The sequence below is a fragment of the Hipposideros armiger genome, unplaced genomic scaffold (genome assembly GCF_001890085.2).
Source record: "Hipposideros armiger isolate ML-2016 unplaced genomic scaffold, ASM189008v1 scaffold_639, whole genome shotgun sequence".
Taxonomy (NCBI): domain Eukaryota; kingdom Metazoa; phylum Chordata; class Mammalia; order Chiroptera; family Hipposideridae; genus Hipposideros; species Hipposideros armiger.
In genome coordinates, this window is record NW_017731989.1 from 81,266 (window position 1) to 99,663 (window position 18,398).

The window sequence follows — 18,398 nt, forward strand, 5'->3', positions numbered from 1 at the left end:
CCCCCTCGCCCCCTCAACCATCATCTGTCCCTATGGAGGGCGTCCTGGGAATGGTTGCCTAGGCCCCTGGCTGGGGGTGCGGCAGGCATAGGGCTAGGGCGCTCCCTCCGGATGGAGGCCGGGCTGACCCACCCTTACCCTGCAGATGCCTGTGCTGAAGCAGCTGGGCCCTGCGCAGCCCAAGAAGCGGCAGGAGCGCGGTGCCCTCTCCATCTCCGCGCCACTCGGCGACTTCCGGCACACACTGCACGTGGGGCGAGGTGGCGACGCCTTCGGGGACACGTCGTTTCTGAGCCGCCATGGCGGGGGCCCGCCCCCTGAGCCCCGGGCGCCGCCCGCGGGGGCCCCGCGCACCGCACCACCGCCCGCCGTTCCGCAGCCCCTGCCGCCTGCCCTCCGCACGCCTGCACCCACCGACCCGCTGCTGTCCTTCCATCTGGATCTGGGCCCCTCCATGCTGGACGCGGTGCTGGGCGTCATGGACGCAGAGCGCCCAGGGGCTGCTGCAGCCAAGCCTGATGCGGACCCCGACTCCGGGGCGCAGCACCCCAGGGCCCGCTGCCGCCCCAACGCGGACCTCGAGCTGGACGACGTCATCGGCCTGTAGGCTCCCAGTTCCCTGCGCCCTTGCCGTCCGACACCCCACTTCTTTATACATAAACGGCCAAGTTCTGTGCCCCGGTTCTGTCTGTTCACTTCGTACGTGGGAAGGGGGAGTGATGGGGTCCCGGCGCCATTAAGAGCCAGGTGTGTCACCTGGAGTTCTGGTCTACGCGGAGACCAGACCCACCAGGTCGAGGTCCGATGATAGACCTGAAGTCACGGGTTGCGTCCCTTTAAGAGAGCTCGGAGGTGTGGTTAGGAGGTCGCCTCCTAGGGACCGGGTCCCGAAGTGGCCGCTCCCATAGCCTCATTCATTCATCCGGTTGACAGTGCCACTACTGGCCGGAAGCAGTCCCGCGCTGCCTGACTCGCTCCAGCGGTCCGCCAAGTGCAGTGGACCCTGCCCTCTGCCCAGGGAGCGGCAGCAAAGGAAAGTGGCAGGGAATAGGCGTGGTCCCCTGTAGGAGGGCCCTTTGTTCCCCAAGGCGTGTCAGCCTGAGGGCGAGGGCGGCTGCTGCGTCAAGTCTGGGCGACGAAGCTCGGCCTTGAACCTGCAGATGTCATGTTATCCTTAGCGCCGTTGAAGGGAGCGACATCCCTGGGGGCCCACGGGGCGTGGCATCACATGCAAATCATATGGCGGAGGACAGACAGGCTCACTAGGGGCCCAGAGGGGGCTGGGCTTCACATGCAAATCATTAGACGGGGGCGAGCCAGGCTCGCTTAAGGGTCCAGGGAGGGCGGTGCCGCACAGGTAAATCACTATGGTGGGGTGCGGAGCCAGGCTAGCTAAGGGCCCAGGGAGGGCGGTGCCGCAGGAGTAAAGCTTTTGGACTGGGGGCGGGGCACAAATGTAAATCGCTTGCCTGCGGAGGGGTTGGGGTCAGGCTTCCAGAGGACAGTGGAGATCGGTCCACTTGGGCCAGAGTCGAGAGTCTCGCGGGCGTGCGAGTGGCCGAAGTGCCTGAGCGTGACATCACAGTCAGGTAACCGCCCAGGTTGGGGGCAGGGCTGCTCACAGGGCGGGCCAGCCAGGGCAGGACCAGCTCGTCAGCTGTTCCCCGGTTCCCATGGAGGCGGCTGGAGAGCCCGAGTCTTCCCTGGAGGCCCCCGCCGCGGAGCCCGCGCCGCCAGCGGCCTGCCGCTACTTCCTGGAAGGCCGCTGCCACTTCGGAGCCCGCTGCCGCCAGCCCCACCCCGGAGCCCCGGCGCCAGCGCGGCCTAGTGGCGGGGCCCAGGCCGAGGCCGAGGCCGGGACCAAGAAGTCCCCGCTGCGCACTGCCGCGGCCGTCATCCAGCGCATCCGCTGGGACCCGCTCCTGGACCCGGCCGACTTCTCGGTGGGCTATGCCGACCGCTTCTTGGGCGTGCGTGAGGAGCCCTTCAGCGCCTTCTGCTGGGACGAGCCGCTGGCGGCGCTGGGGCCCGGCGTGCTGGCCGTGCCGCAGCACCGCGTGCGGTACTTCCGCTTCCGCGGCCGAGTCGTGTGGGACCGTGCTTCGCGCATGGACCAAGTCTTCGGCTCGGGCTCGGCGGAGGGCCGCGGACCCACCATCCTGGACGCGCTGGACGGCGGGATCGCGAATGTGTCCAGAGATGTGCACGATGATGAGGACGCGCATGGGACCGAGGACGCGCATGGGACCGAAGAAGCACAGGACTGCATAGCTGCGGCCCTCGGTGGCGCCAGAGAGCCGGCCTGGACAAGTTCTAAAGGCGGTCAGCTGACGCTGGAGTCTGCATACGCCCAGGAGGTGGACGGGACCAGAAGCCAAAATTCCCCGTGGAGAGAGCCCAAAAGGGTGCTGAAGACGGCTGCCGAAGCCAGGACTGAAGAGGTGCAGGCCATGGCAGCCCCAGGTCAGCACCCGGGAGAAAGCTTCCTGGAGGCTAAAGTGTTGTGGGGGCCTGGGGCCTGGCCCGAAGGCGCAGCCCCTCGCCAGCCTCGCCCCACGCATTTTGTAGCTATCATGGTGACAGAGCCCAGGCTGCAGGTAGGGGTGGCCAAGGCCCAGGAAGAGCTGGTCCGAGCCGCACCATCGTGCGCTGCATTTACAGTGCCCACTAAGGCTCTGCACCTAACACTGGCCCTACTGAGGCTGGCTGGACCTGGGGAGGCAGCAGCCGCTGTCGGAGCACTGAGACGCGTACTTTCAGCCCCTGGAATAGACGCACCCGCGCAGCTGACGTTTATGCGGCTGGTGCTCTGGGGCTCCCAAGTGCTCTATGCCCCGCCTTCCCCCTCCCTGGAAGCCATGGCCCAAGTGCTGAGCCAGAGGCTGGAGGCTGAGGGGCTCAGAGTGCTACAGCCCCCTGGGGGACTGCGCCCCCACCTCACGCTGGCCAAGGTGCCCCGGGGCTCCCAAGGCCACCTCCCGGCCACTGGGTTCAGCCCAGAGCAGGAGCTAGGGAGCCAGCCCCTGGGGCAACTCTGGCTGTGTAGCATGGGGAGGGCAGGGGGCGCCTACCAGCCCCTGGCTGAGATCCCCCTGGGGTAAGAGTCCCAGACCTCTGGGAGACACAACTAGGATTTCAACCCCAAACCACAAGAGGAGATCCAGTCCAGCAGCAGGGACAAAGTGTGCACGCTCTCTCTCTCACTCTTTAATTTTGGTTTCTCTCAAGCTTCCAAACTGTGCTCAGTGCTCCAAGGAAAAGAATGAAGGAAAGAAAGGGGAGGGGAGAGGAAAAGGGAGGGGAGGCAGAAGAGGAACATCTGGAAAAAAAGCAGCCTGACAGTCCAGCTGTTTGCGAACTCATTGCACATCCTCCAGTTACATGGCAGAAGAGGGAGGGAGGGCCGAAAAGAAAAGGGGAGGAAAAAGAAAAAAAAACTTAAACACACACAAAAATAAAAGAGAAGGAAACATGACGTGAGCTGGTGATCCATGAAGGCAGGGAGGGGGAACCGTTTACCTGTGCTGAACCAAGGGGGACGGGGGAGCAGGAGGAGGAGGAGGGAGGAAAGGGGGAAAAAACACTGGGGTGGAAGGAGGAGGGGACACAAGACATCTTAATACAACTGCAGACGAGGCTGCCCGGCCGGTGAGGTCCCGCGATGGCCTCCGGAGTCCTCAGTGCGAGGTGGCGGCGTGGATCTGCTGGTGGCGTGGTGGTGGCTTTTCTGGGGTGGGGGCCGAGGGCAGGGCACAGTCTCTACGGGCTCCCCTTGCCCCAAACACTGAGGCCCCAGAGGGCTGGGCAACAAGAGTCTGTGGTGAGGCGGGCGGCGGGTGGCGTGCTGGTGCCCCCGCATGGCGGACACGGGCGGAGCGGCCTGTCTTCTCCCGCTGGCCCCCGGCGTGGGACAGCCAGCCAGGGTGCTGGGTTGGTGCCGAAGTACAAGCTCGAGAGAGAGAGAGAAAAAACACTGAGACAGCATTAGTGGAGGTACAGGGTGGACACAGATCATACCCCCATCCCTCCGCGTCCCCCCCTCCTCCCCATCCCCGTCCCTCTGAGGCAAAAAATAAAAATGTAGAAAAAAATTTCTGTACAGACTCCCCAGTCGGAAAATGGGGGCAGGGATGGTGGCTCTTCCTGGAGCCCACTCCCCATAATTAATTTACAACCCCAGTCCATGGCTCAAAAACAAGATCTGCGAGGCAGCACTGGGGGCTGCAGCCCCACCCCGCCCCGTCGTGCTGGTGCTCAGAAGGCGGACAGCTGCGCCAGGCTGAGGCGGCAGTCGATGCTGGCGTTGTCCGGGCCCAAGTAGGCCAGGCCCAGGGGCTCTAGGAAGGCCCGGCAGGCAGCCTCGCCCTCGAAGGCCAGCTCGGCCTGCAGGTAGGAGATGGGCAGCGCAGGGCGGAAGCTACGGAGACAAGAGGAGAATGTGATGAAGCAGGCGGTGGGCAGGGGGGGCCCCACGAGCACAGAGTGGGTGCCCCCCCTTCAGACACCCAAAAGGTTTCCTCAGCACGTTACCTGCTGACCTCTCACCCCCCCTAGCCTCCCCACCTCTGGGGCTTGGGGAGGCCCGGGGTGGAGCTGATGGCCCCAACCCCAGTTGTGCCCCCCCTCACCCTCACTTACCTGTGCAGGGGGCGGGGAAGGAGAGGGGACAGGAGTGAAGGGCCCAGCCGGCTCCTCCACAGCTCAAGGGCCTGAGCAGTCCCTCAGAATAGGGCTGCTGTGGCCGAGGGGCGGGGGCCAGACAGAGATAGTGACCTCGGGACAGCATGGGATGGCAAGGCTGACTGCCACTTTGGGGGCCCAGGCTTCATTAAGTCCCCAACCCTGGGCTAGTTGCCTCGGAAACACCCAGACACAGGTGTCAGCCAGCACTTACTACATACTCAAAACAGGATTTCTGATTGTCCAGAAGAGACACTATTTATGGAGCACTTGGCTTGTGCCAGGATACAGCTGTTCCAAGTGCTGTCACACTGACTCACTGAATTCTCGCCCGTAAGCTATGTCACCCTACGCTTTATAAATACTGAGGAAACTGTAGATCCAAAGACAGAGCTACTTGACCAGTGTCACCCAAGGAAGCAAGTAGCAAAAAGTACATGAACCAGTCGTGCCCCAAGCTGATGCCTACATGGGGTAAGGGGACACAGGAAAGCCTGTTGCCCCCCACATCTGAGCTGGCCTCCTGGCTGCCCTGCAGAAACCTGACTGGGATGGAAGGACATGTATGCCAAAGACAGGTAGTGCCAACTTAAAAAGTGGTGAAGCGTGAGAGCCTGAGGCCAGTGACAGGCCAGGGCCCGTCCCACAGGAACACTGCTGTCTGTGTACCCACGCAAGGCAAGCACATGTAAACTAACAAGAAAACAGTCACTGGCCCTATGAGTAAGCACGTGGAAGCTCGGGAGCTGCCCTGCAGGAACCTGTCCAGCCGCACAGGGCGGACCCAGAGGGGCAGCTGGGCCCTTCAGGCACACCGCTGCCTCCTCACTCCCTGTCAGTAGCCAGGTCCCGCGCATCCTTACCCTCCACGTTTCTGCCCCATGTCCTTTTCTCTATTTCCATGGTCCCTGCCCTGGCTTGGCCTTCTCCTTCAATCTTCTTGACCCAAACTAGATCCTAAACTGTGTCCCTCATCTTCAGGTTGACTGTCCCTCCCCATGACGCCCAAGCTAGTGGACACAGCATTCAACGCCCCTGGGACCGATCTACCCCTGACCAGAGGTTCTCAATCTCGGCAACACCAACACTGCCCTGCGCACTGCAGGCCGGTCAGCAGTATCCCTGGTCTCTATCCACTACAGGGCAGTAGCACCCCCAACTTGTGACAACAAAAGATGTCTCCTGACATTGCCCTATGTCCCCAGGGGGAGTCTCACTGCCCTGAGCAGCGCAGGTCCCCCTCACACATGCGCACACACAGTGGGCACACTCAATGTCTGAGAAACCGAGGATGCCCCCTTGGTAAGCACTGCCCAAGCCCAGCTCACCCCGCATCATGCCTCTTTCCCTAATCTTTTTTGCACCCTTGAAGGACTCAAGTGGGAATGGGGCCCCGTCCCATCAGACCAGAAGCTGCCAGAAGCAGGACCATCTTTTCTACTTGGTCTCTAAAGCAGCTCAGTGACAAGAGTGCCGAGAAAGAGAAGCAGACAGACACCTTGCAGGGAGGGAGGCTGGGGCCCAGAGCAAGGAGCCAACCAGCCAGGGTCCCAGGTCATGTGAGCAGGAGGGAGAAAGCAGCAGGGAGTAGAGAGGGACCCCCAGAGCACTGAGACAGAGATGGTGGAAGAAAGGAGACACAGGAGGGCCAGAAAGAGGGTGGGCTGTGTGAAGGAAGCAGGAGGGACTGAGGGGGCTGCATCTGGAAAGACGAGAAGGGGAAAGAGGACCAGGAGGGAGACCAGAGGTGACAGGGGACAGAGCTGGAGGCCCGGTGGCCGGGAGTGTGCAGATGAGAGAAGAGAAGAGGGCCAGGGGGAGAGCTCAGCAGCACATACGTTTTGATCATTGCCTTGAGGGCAGCCTTGCGCTCCCGATCTGCGAACTTGTCTACGAGGTAGCCAGACATACAGGGCGCATGGCAGTAGAGCCGGAAGAAGCGGTGGTAGTTGCCCAGAGCCCAGGCTGCCCTTAGCGCCAAGGCGTGGGCCACGCAGGGGTCTGTCTTCAGCTCCCGGGTCAGGTACGCCAGCTCCGTGGTGATGTCTGCAGCCCCAGACAAAAGGGAGTCAAGCGGGGCCCAAGCCAGGCCATGCCACCCAGTCCCGAGGCCAGGGCCTCACCTCCCGAGTTCTTGGTGAACATATAGTACAGGATCCGGTAGGCGGTGAACTCGCCCACATTGCCTGGCAGGTTCTCCGCATACAGAGACTTGAGCTGTGTCTGGCACTGGTTGAACTCCTCATGGTCACCCTGGCAGTGGGACAGAGGGGAGGAGCACAGTGAGACCAGGGGAGGGGCCCAGGAGCAGCCCGGGGCCTGTCACCACTCACCTTCTCCAGAGCAATGCGGGCGTGAGTCTCATACACCTCCACAGTAAACTCAGTGCGCACACCTTGCACCTGGGCAGTGGGGACAGAGGTCAGGCTGCAGCAGGGCAGCACGTTCCCCTGTCAAGCCATCCCAGCCCCAGCTCACCGTCAGGTCCTGCCGAATGGACTTCATCTGCTCGCAGGCAAAGGCGTAGTCCTGCTTCTCTTTCCAGTGGGACTTGACCATGCACAGTGACTTCTTCAAAACCTGGAGAGGGACCAGATAAAGGCTCAGTGTGACAGGCAGGCAGAGAAGGGACATACCACACCCCGTTACAGTTTCATTCCCTCGGCATTTCAAATGAGGATGTGACATCAGACCTACTCAGTGACTCTCTACCAACATGAGGAAGGACTGACAGCATGGCACAGGTTAAGTGTGCCCAGGCCTGGTTCCATACCAGCACCCAGCAAGCAGGCACCTGGGACACAATGTTCACTGGATCGTCTCGAGGGCCTCAGCAGAGGACGCTGGCGTCCTTCTCCCTCTCAAAGCGATGAAGGCCCAGAGGCTGAGTGGGTCTCTGACAAGGCCGCACACCCGGGGCTCTGGTCTTCAGTTCACTTTAGTGCCCACCTAGCCAGCCGGGCTCACAGGGATGACCCTTCCTTCCTGCCTGCACTCACCGGCACAGGGCGCACAGTAGACGGGTCGGGGGCACAGGTGAGACGCAGGTAGTGCTTGGTGACATCAGGGCAGGTGCCCACAATCTGCAGCTCCTGCCAGTCGGGGTCAGCCCCGCTGCTCTCCAGGCCGCCCACCTGTAGCACCAGGGGCTCGAGGCGCAGGCGGCGGGAATGTCCATGCTGGAAGCGGGCCGCCCGCTTCTGCTTCTTCAGCTCGCGCTCAGGGTCCTCACACTCCAGCGCCACCATCCTCTTGCGGCTGCGCTTGGTGGGAGCCAGGTCGTGCCTGGGGAGGGAGGGGGCCAATGGAGGCATCAGCACCTTCCGTCCTCAGCCACGGCAGCCACCTGCCTCCCCGACGCTCCCCAAGGGCACAGCCCCTCCTCCCTGGTCACCCACTGAGGCTCACCTCTTCCCACGCTGTGCCCTGCCTCGGCCGCGATCCATGTGGGCCCCCCGACCCCCCCGGCCCTTGGGGGGCGGGTTCCTGCGGCCCACAGGCTGACACTCATTCCCTGAGTAGGAACTGTCGGAGTCTGAGTGGGAGTCACTGTGGAAGAAGCAGAAGATGAGGCCCGAGCTGGATGCCCACAGGCCCACCCCTACCTGCAGCCAGAGCCCACAGCACCTGCGGCGGAAGTGGCGGCTGGGGGACCGGGAGGAAGAGCGGGAGCGGGAGTCAGTGCTAGAGGAGGAGCTGTGATCCTTCATGAAGACGTTGCGGTTGCCAAACTTGGCGAAGCTGCTGCCCCTCGCTCGGCTGGCTCCCCCGCCTCCTGGTGTCCCTCGCTGGGACTGAGCGGCCCCGCCCCTGGTGGTGGCTCCCGCCCCCCTGGGAGGGTGAAGGTTGCTGGGGGCCTCCCACCGCTTCTTTTTGGGGCTCTCTGCCACAGGCTCCCGAGTCAGCCTGAGAACAAAGGAAGGCAGGGCATCACCAACCTGTGCCCCCACTGCCCACCTGCCACCCACCCCAGGAACACAGTGCCTCAGGCAGGAAGGGCACGCATGCAGGTGACCGGGCTGACATACTGCAGAAATGGAGGCAAGCCCGGCTGGCTGTCTAGCAGGTGCCCTCAGACTGCACAGCCCTCGGCCCCAGGCTCTTGCCCTTCTCCTCCCTACCCCCAACCCTGCACTCAGGCAGCTCTCACCCCGGCAGGGGCTCCCGGCTCCAGTCGATGGTGTAGGCTGAGCCATCCTGGAGCCGGGCCTGCAGCACCTCCTTCAGCAGTTTCTCCGTCCGGTCTTTATCCTCCTCCGACTCACAGGCCGTGAAGCAGCGTTCCACGTACTCTTTCATGTCCTGGGGCCAATCATCAGGCTTCCCGGAGAGGCTCCCCCTGGGTGAGCACATTTGCAGGGACTCAGCTGGGGCACGCCCACCAGCAGAGCCTGTTGTCACCACCACTCAGAGCTGACCCATGTGCCAAACCTAATGTGGTGTTTCCTTCTCCCTCCCAGTCTGTGCTCCCAACAACCCCACAGGAGGCCCGCTTCCCTCTGAGGACCTGCAGAGCGCTGAATGNAAATGCGTGGACCCCAGTTTGCCCTTCAATAAAAGAACAGCATAGCCTTCGCTGATGCCCCATCTTTCTCAGCTCTGTAATTCAGCACTTCTGATTGTTAATTCAGCGCCACCCCCATGCCCCCATGGTAGAGTGCTGGTTTCAGAAGCTTTGGGGGCAACGGGAGCCATTGAAGGGTTGTGAACATGGCAAGGAGCAGCTCAGACCCATCCTATGGGATAGATGGACCCCCCTGGGGGTCGAGTTGCCAGATCAGACACAGGATGCCCAGTTAGACTTGAATTTCAGGTGCCCAACAACAACAAAAACACAGTACAAGTGCCTCCCCAGTATGGCATGGGGCATACCTAAAGTAAAAGGGTGTTTGTCGTCTGCTGAAATCTGGCAGCCCCAGCTGAGAGCTCATGGGGCACAAATGGGAAGGGAAGGAGGCCTGTGTCCTCCGGGAAGAGAGAAAGCCTGAGCTCCAGGAGATCCCTGGCGGTCGGGGTGTTGGATGCAGACACTCAGAAAGCAGAAGGAAGGAGACCACTGGGTGACTGCCTGGCTGTGGGGTCTCAGGAAGTGAGAGGGGCGATGACCCTGCCTGAGGTCTCTGTCACCATAGTGTGCATGGGCCAGCTGTGCACCCTTGAGCAACCCAACGCTCTGTACATTACTGTCCAAGTCTGTTAGACAGGCAGTAACAGCAGTTCCTTCTTAATAGTGTCACTAAGGGGAGCTTGGGGAGTCGCCATCAGAGCCCGCACTCAGCAAAGCCCAAGTGCACACCAGGTGTCAGAAGAGGGACTGATTTTCTCCTTAACCCTCACAACTGTCCAGTAAACAGGTACCATCTCCCTCACTTCACAGGTGAGACAACTGAGATTCAGGCACATGCACCTGCAGGTGGCCACAGACGGGCAGGAATCTGCAGGACACCAGGCACTCTTTCTCCTGGGTGTCCTGCTCACCCCTGCCTCAGCACGATAACAGCATGCCTTACAGATACTCACCCCTGTAAACCCAGTTTTATAAGTGAGGAAACTGAGGCACAGAGCAGTTAGTGACTTGCCTGAGGTCTAGAGCTAGGACTGGAACCCTACCAGTCTTGCTCCAGAATTCACTAAGCTGAACAGCCAATAGGAGGGACGGAGGGTGGAGAATAAAGGAGGGAGGAAGAAAGAAAGGAGGAAAGCAGAGGAGGGGGAAGAGAAGGAAGGAAAGAATAGGAGGGCTGGAGGGGCTGGCTGGCAGGGATGAGCCAGGGATATAAGGTGGGGAGAGAGGGAGGGAGGAAAGAAGGAAGGAAAGATAGGAAAGATAGGAAGGAAAGAAAGATGGATAGATAGGTAATAGCTAGATTGAGAATACCACCTATATGATAGATAAATAATAGATAAATAGAAAGATTTCTCAGGAGCAATGGGAGGAAGGCTGACAGGGTCGAAGGAGGCTGTTCAGTGGGTACGGGTAGAGGTTCCCCTTGAGAGAATTTGAAGAGGGGGACAGGAGTCACCTTGTGCAGGCCTCGACAGTGCAGTAGTGCCACCAATTGGTGGAAGTTTCCTTCTGTCACATTCAACGTCTCCTCCAAAGACAGCAGAGGCTTCTGCGGTGGAAGGGAGGTTATAATCCCACGTACTCCTGCCATCTAAACCTGGGCCCCGCCTCCTTCCAGACCCCGCCCACAATCAGAGAGCCACCCCTTTCCGCACGCCCCACCCACACTCTACGGACCGCGCCCATCGACCCGCCCCCTTCTGCAGGCTCCACACTCCTTCCCCGGTGGCTGGTTGTAGGGGGAGCGCCCGGCCCGCCCGACCTGCGCGGAAGGGAACTGGGGCACAGCTTCTCGCTCCAGGCCCTGTAACTGGGAATGGATGTTGGCCAGAGCTCGCTGGGACAGAGTCAGCCTCTGCGGGAAGACAGAGGGAGGGAGGAGGACCCCGTGGTCCACACCCCAGCCCACTCCTCCCTAGGGACACGGTGCCTTCATCCTCCCTCAGAACCCCTAAGTCCATGACCCAGCCCCGGCCTCCTCCACCCGGTTCCCTTGCCCGCAGCCCTAACCTGTTGAAAGGGGCTGGAGACGGCCTGATTGCAGAGGAAATAATAGTTCAGGATGTCTGAGGCAGGAGGGGAAGAGGGGGGAGGCCATGAGCCTGGGCCCAGGGCCTCCCTGGGGGAAGGCCAAGGGGGCAGGGCTCTGTCTTTCCACCCTCAGGGCCAGGAGCCCCTCCCCAGCTCAAGACGGTCTTGTGGTCCCAATGGCCTGGCATTCTGAGACCCACCACCAGCCCAGTCCCTAAACTCTCCTGCTCAGGCCACAGCCCAAAACACACTTGTCTCCACACTCCCTGGGAACCCTTGAATAAACTGCTCCCCCCAGTTTCTCCAAATGGCTGAATCCTCCATCCCTCAGGCCCTGCGCCCTCCCCTGAGTCCAGCATCTTTATCCTCCCTCTTTTCCATTCCACCAGGGAGGTTCTGAGAGCTTCAGGGGACCAGGCTAGGCCTGGCTGATGGCTGGGCACCTCCACTCCACCCCACCCCAGGTAGGGCTGGGCAGAGGCCTGAGGATCCAGGGTGTGCACCGGGCCGATGGGGTCACCTGAGCCAAGCCCAGTCTCCTCCTGGGTCAGGTTCAGGACATAGGTGTCAGGACTGGAGCAGAAGTCACTGAGGCCCTGAGAGAGGCAGCAGGAAAGGGGGCTCAGACCAGAAACTGCCCCAATGCCACACTCCCACAAACTCAGTGCACCTAGCCCCACCTCTCTCAGACCCAGGAGTCCAGACCCCCAGCCCCTCCTCCCTTAGACCCAGGAGTCTAGGCCCCCAACCCCCTCCTTCCCTAGAACCCAAGTGTCCAGGACTCCAGCTTCCAGCACCTCAGGATGTAGGAAACTAGCCCCAAATCTCAGATCCTGTGACCCTGGCACCCAAGTCCTTCCTCTTAGGACCTAAGGCACTGGCCCCCACCCACCCCAGGATCCAGGAGTCAGGGTCTCCAGCCTCAGTGAGCCCCAGAGCCCAAGAGCCTGGCCCCTGTACTCACCACGGCTGTGGCTGCCTCCAGACCCAGGGAGCCCCAGCTCAGGACAAGAACCACAAGACTCATCACAGTCATCCTGTGGGGGGAGGGGATTGGACTTGGGGTTCTGGGGTTTTTGATCTCTCCACCTCACCTCTTCTTTTTCCTCACCCCAAATTCCATCACAGCCCCAACCCCTCACCTCTGGAGCCTGGAGGATCAGAATTTAGGGACNTTAGGCCTACCCCGGGAACAGAGAGGTGCAGTGCCAGGCGGCTGCCCCAAGGCTCTGGGACAACACCAGCACCCAGAAGTAAGGCTGCGCACACCAGTGCCCCTGCTCCTTTGCATTGCCCACTTACGCTTCATGCGGTTCCACAGCTGCTGGCCCTTCTTCGGCTTGGCGGGCTCTGTGTAGGCATGTGGCCCGTACGCCTGGCCTGAGGCAGGCCCCGCCTGGCTGTGCTGTGAGGCTGGGGCTGTGCCGGGCTGGGGGCCGCTGTTCAGAGCATGAGCCCCATGTGGGGGGTTGGAGGGCTGAGGGGGCTGGGCCGTGGGCAGCTGCTGGGGGGGTGCCTGGTAGGACATGCTGTCATCCATGCTGGGGACCGGGGGCTGTTGAAGGAAGTGATGCTGAGGGCGGGCAGAGTCTCGGGGCTGCTCTGTCTGTCCGCAAGCACAACAGTACTCAGCTCTCAACTCTACCATGTCCTTCTGAGGTATGGCCTTTTACTAACTACCCTTCCACAGCTGGGAGAACTCGGGCTCAGACACAGAGCTACTCCCATGGTCCCAGCTGTTAAATAGCATCCCCCTACCCCCACTCCCGCCAGTGGTTATGGTCTGAGCTCTTGTCCCGTGCCAATCAAGGTACACATGACCGCACATACTCACAAGAGCCCTGTACATGATCACCTTTCCCACTCTTAGAGCTGGCTGAGCTGTGGATGTCACATGACCTCTCTTGTAATCATACCACCAGGTCCACCCACCTCCCTGCACTGGCTGTACCACTCCTCCAAGGTGCACATTAAGTGCAAGGCCAGAATGTGTATGTGTACACGCGCATGCGTGAGAGAGACACACACAGAGAATGTGTGTGATTTCATGTGTGGGGGGGATACAGAACATAGGCTGCTACCACCATTACCCCAACAGCCCAGGCCCTGGTCTTGACCAAGCCCTAAACCCATCCTGGTTTCAAAACCTCTGTTCTACCCAGTCTCAGAGCAGGACTTGCTTTGCAGGAGGAAAAAAAGGGGAGGGGGTCAACTTAAATAACACAGGCATCCCCATTGCTAGCCCACTCAAAAAACTACATCCCCAGCTGGAACATGACATGGAGCTGGGCTGGGGCATTACCTGGTTGAGAGTCCCTTGGTGCTGGGGGGCTGATGACTGCTGGGGTGTGGCTGAGCCATAGGAGCCGGCCATCCCGTACTGGGAGGGGGAGCCATAGCTCTGGTACATGCTCTGCCAAAGGCAGGAAGGAGGGTTAGTGGCAGGCCACCCCGACCCCTGCTGCTCAGACACTGTACACGGCCTGTGGCCCTCCCTCATCCGTCACCCTTTCCTCTTTACCGCATAACTGCATCAAACACTCTTACATTAAGAAAAATTATAAAATAAAAACTATCAATTCTATATCCCACTTCCGCTAGTCCTCAAAAGTTATTTCTCTACTCCACAAATATTTACTGAGTTCTACACAAGATAAACACCCATGCTCGAAAGAAGTTGGCACTCAAAACAGCACAGTTGCAGACAAATATGTAACACGTCCAGCAGTAAGAGCTGGGAAAGAAAAGGCCAAGCAAAGCCGCAGGGTGCAGGGTGAGGGGATGATCCTTTAAACATCAAGTTTGGTCAGAGACAAGCGTTCTTCAGACACCATCTGGACAGCCCTCTGGAAGGTGAGAACACAGCAAGGTGTGGGCACATGGGATGGAGAGCAGCGGCAGAGCACGAGTGGACCTGGTGTGGGAACATCGAGCATGTGGCAACTGGAGTGAGCGTGGAGAGGAGAGGTGGCCAGAACCAGATAGCATGGGACCTGGCAGACCAGGGACGGGCCTGGGAACTGATCTCGTGAGAGATGAGCCAGTGGAGGATATTCAGCAGTTGTCATGCCATCTGCAATCCATCAGCCACCCGGGCCGCGCCCCACTGAGCCCGCCTGTGCCCCACAGCTGAGCACTCACCACGGGATAATAGTAGCTGTAGGGATAGGCGTAGCTGTACTGCTGGTACCACTGGTAGTACTGCTGCTGCTGTAGCACCGAGGCTTCTGCCTGGGGTACATACTGTGGAGAGAGCCCACGTGACATAAGCCTGGGAGCAGGAGCCCACAGGCCCTATGATCCCCAAAGGGCAGACCTATTTACTGGTTAACTGCCATAGAACAGAACCGGGTCCACATCTCCCCATGGAGAGCCACCGCCTCTACCACCAGACTCAGATACCTTACCGACCAAGGGCATGTCTCCCTCTTCAGGTTGGATTCCCAGGGAAAAGAACACATGGTGCCCTGGGTGCTTCCAGGGAATAGTCGTTGCTTCCCCCACCCTAGAGCTCCTAAGGTATCTTCAGAGCCCTTTGTCATGGTGATACACGAGGACACCATGTGTCTCTCCCCCCCAGCAATTCACCATCAGGGTGATCAGGCCAGTGCAGCTTCTCACCTGTGCGCTGGCCACAGGCCCATTGCTGCTGGCCTTGGCGGAGCTGCCAGCGGCACCTGCCTTACTGATGCTGGCCAGGGCCTGGCGGGCCTTCTCCCACTCTGGGTTCTCATGCATAGGCGTCTCCATGCCATTCTCTCTGCCTGTCCCGGCCACCATGCTGTATTGAGAAGACCTGCAGAGAGCAGACCGCGTCAGTCTGCTCTCCCCACTGCACAGGGTGGGCAAGATGGAAAAAGGCAAACACCAGGGCTGGAATCCCAGATCTCCCTCTCACTATCTACTGGAGCCTAACTTTTCTAATCTATGATATGCTAACAACCAGTTTCTGTTTCATAGTTTTCTGTGAGGGATAAGTGAGATTCCTACCTAAGGTACTTTTCCAGGTGACTGGTACACAGCAGTCGTTAAAAATCAAACAAAACAATTACCAGTATCCAGAGAACTTCACATAGGACCTGGTGCCTAATAAGTCTAAATATTTTATGAGTCAATAAATTCTGTCTGACACCCCCACTCAGCAGGTTATAATCACAATGTTTTGGAAAAAATAAGGAATTAACAAAAAGGTAAATGACTATTAAGTGTTGGAAGCTGCCTTCCAATCACAATTCACTGAATGAATCGCCAGTTTTGGGAAACAAGAACTATACTGTGAAAAACGAAAGCTCAGAAGGCTTGACCCTCGCCACACTACACCCAAATGCTTTCTGTACCCTGCGGACAGAAGGCCTCATCCCTACCCCCAGGAACTACTGTATCACTTCCCCCACGCTGTGTGAGGTCCCATCCCAGAGGACAATGCTGGGGCTTGCTTCCTCTTGCCCTCCCCTCTGGCTTCTGTCCCTCTAACCCACTGACCAGTCCGTGCCACGTTGATCACCCACGTTGGCCGCCATCTGGACCTTGGGGTGTAAGGGGTGGACCTCGGGAGCCAGACTGCTTGTTCACTGTCTGTGAGAAAAAGAATGAATTAGGGAGACTCAAAAGGGAGCAAGAAACATGCCATAATGTGAGGAAAGAAGCAGATGGACTCACGAGAAGCCAGGCAAAAAAGGGATGTTTGAGAAAGGAGCCCCTGGGGTAAAAAAATCTGGAGGGAATTCTGGGTGTGGGAGAAAAGGGCCACTGTGTGAGGGGAAGACCTGGGCCTCCCTGTAGTGCTTTGCATGGAAAATGAAGGATTTGAAAACAGGGAAGTTTGAAGGAATTTCCCAGAGGAAAAGAGGATCTGAAACCCATGAGAAAAGAGAAGGATTCGAGGAAACCCTGCGGCACATGGGGGAAGGTCAGAGAGTGGGATGGGGGACCTTGGTCAAGGGTAAGAAGTCTAAGAATTCCTGAAAGGAAGCAGGAGAGGACACGCTAATGAGCCAAGTCTGAGTGAACCCTTAACGCTGGGAGACTTGGAAAGATTTCTGAGAACTCTGTAAGGAAGGAAGCACCTCAGGGAGAACGGAGAAAAAAAATCTGAGAGGAAAAGGGGATTTCTGGAAGTTGCTCCTAGAAGCCGGGAGAAGTTCAGGGTGCGTGAGGAGAATGCCAAAGGGAAGAAGAAATGGGTTCCTAGGAAGCTCTGAAGAGACTGATTTCAGAAGTTCCTAGAAGGAGGGTTGGCCTGGGGGAGGGAAGAGGCAATCGCTTCGGCTGGGGATCTGGGAAGAAAGCTTTGGGGATGCCTAAAGAGGTCCAAAACATCTTTTGGAAGGTAATGGTGGGGTGGGGAGGAATGCTGAAAAGTCAAAGGGTGTCTTGGGAGCAAGAATTGGCGAGCCTAAACTTGAGGGAATAACTGACAACCATGGGTGGGCTCAAAAGTGAGTCCTGCTTGAGAACAAGAAGTGAGGAGAGAGGAAAAGGAGTCTGGAGCTGGAAAAAGCCCTTTGGAAAAAAGATCTTAAAAGAAACAGCCCAGGGTGAAGCAGAAGGTCATGAGCGGGGTACTGGTAGGGTGGCAGGGCAGAAAGGAGCTTGGCGGTAAGACGGGGCCGGAGTGAGGGTCCTGGGCGGGTCTAACGGGCGGAGGCAGGAACCGGCGGGAGGCGAGAGGCACCTGGCCATTAAGCAGGCGCGGGGAAGGCAAAGGAGGGCGCCAGGTGGAGAAGGAGCCTGCCCAGATCCTAGCGACAGGCCCAGGAGCCACCGCCCCGGCCGCGCCACGCATGCGCACTATGTCCCGGGGGGGGGGCAAAAAGCACAGGGGCCAACCGTCGCCCGAGGCAACGCCATTCTCCGATTGGAACCTCCCGGTCAATGGGAATTGAATGAAGGGCCACGGGGGTCTAAGAAATTCCAAGGGAGGGGCGGAGAGCAGAGACCGACTGCACAGGCGCGAAGGTGCGCGGCCGCGCGCCCCACCCCGCGTGCGCAGGCGCAGTGACGCCTGTGCCCGCCACACCCAGTAGACGCTCGCGCGCGGTGTCTGTTGGGGTGACGGCCACCAAGGCCTCGGAGTCCACAGGGCGTAAGCCTGAAAGGAGATGCCGTGCCCGTACCTCCGCCCGCCGCTTCCCACACCCACCTCAGCCTTTCACTCCCGGGACTCAGCAGCAGCGGCCCAAGGCGACAGCAACACAACCACGGAAATGCTCACGACCCTGCTGCCTCTAGTCTTCTTTGGGTATCGACGTCCAGACCGCGGCGTCCTGACGTCACACGGAGTCCTTGCTCCGCCTCCCTCCGTCCTGCACAGCCAATGGACGCCGCGAACTTGATTTGAGCCCGCCCTGCCTCCTACGCAATGACGCGGTAGGCGTTTTAGGGAAGCCGGAAGACGGGGTGAGGATGGTGGCCCGGAGTGGGGACGCTCAGCAGATTTGGGCTCTGCCCCTTTCCACGCATTCTTGTTTTTGCTAAGTTAGTGGTAGCCATTATTGTTATTCCTAGATATAAACGAGGGTGTTGGTAGTTGTAAGACTGCCCACAGTACAGGGATGTGGAAGCCTGGGAAATAGAATGACGAACTCTTAAGAAAGCGAGTGAACAGGCTCCACCGGAAAGGGAAGCTTCCCCAGTAAATAAAACTGGAACGACGCACCTGCCCTAGGGTGCACCGTGTTCAAACATTTGAGGCGAGAAACAAACCCAGCTTGAGGAGTTGGGGGACGGGGGCGATAGAAGGAGCAGGGGGCTGTGGCAGAACAGAAATGTGTGAGGTTCTGGAGTGAAGCGGTAGATCCGTAGAGGTGGGCAGATAGCAAGGCCATTGATGTCACGCTGAGGAATTTGGAGTATCTCTGTAAACAGGGTCTTTCTATAAGTTTCTTGTAACTTTAACTTTTCGAGTCTGCCGCCTGTTTCCATCCAGGACTGACTGATAAAATTATCCAGCCCAGTTCAGGGACTGGTCACTAGTTACAGCAGGTGGTAGAATGTTATTTAACGGACGGCTTCCTTCCCATTTTCTACTGTTAAAACTTTTCTATTGATAGCTGTATATTATGTTGTTACTGTTAGTATACTTGATCTTCTATCTTTTTACTTTTTTAAGTTAAACGTT

General features: G+C 59.0%; 3 protein-coding genes across 3 annotated transcripts in view; 2 read left to right on the forward strand and 1 right to left on the reverse strand.

The window, feature by feature from the left end:
- CDC42EP5 (CDC42 effector protein 5) overlaps positions 1-676 on the forward strand; it is a 4,989-nt gene extending 4,313 nt beyond the window's left edge. The window contains exon 3 of the mRNA XM_019625800.1: positions 146-676. Within this exon, the coding sequence (XP_019481345.1) occupies positions 146-607 (462 nt within the window). The 3' untranslated portion in view covers positions 608-676. The remainder of the gene's footprint in view (positions 1-145) is intronic.
- A 110-nt stretch (positions 677-786) lies between these two features.
- On the forward strand, positions 787-3,427 carry LENG9 (leukocyte receptor cluster member 9). Its single transcript, XM_019625799.1, has one exon. The coding sequence runs from the start codon at positions 1,674-1,676 to the stop codon at positions 3,099-3,101; it is 1,428 nt and encodes a 475-aa protein (XP_019481344.1). The 5' UTR covers positions 787-1,673; the 3' UTR covers positions 3,102-3,427.
- Positions 3,428-3,495: 68 nt separating this feature from the next.
- Positions 3,496-17,562, reverse strand: LENG8 (leukocyte receptor cluster member 8). The gene is made up of 19 exons (XM_019625730.1): positions 17,421-17,562; positions 15,761-15,853; positions 14,900-15,074; positions 14,420-14,521; positions 13,581-13,691; positions 12,577-12,833; positions 12,243-12,315; positions 11,799-11,874; positions 11,258-11,313; positions 10,925-11,102; positions 8,831-9,086; positions 8,308-8,586; positions 8,089-8,229; positions 7,680-7,965; positions 7,159-7,260; positions 7,014-7,082; positions 6,804-6,933; positions 6,519-6,726; positions 3,496-4,417 (listed from the first exon to the last, which is right to left on the reverse strand). Exons 2-19 carry the CDS (start codon positions 15,796-15,798, stop codon positions 4,255-4,257), a joined length of 2,700 nt encoding a protein of 899 aa, XP_019481275.1. The 5' UTR covers positions 15,799-15,853; positions 17,421-17,562; the 3' UTR covers positions 3,496-4,254.
- Between the last annotated feature and the right edge of the window lie 836 nt (positions 17,563-18,398).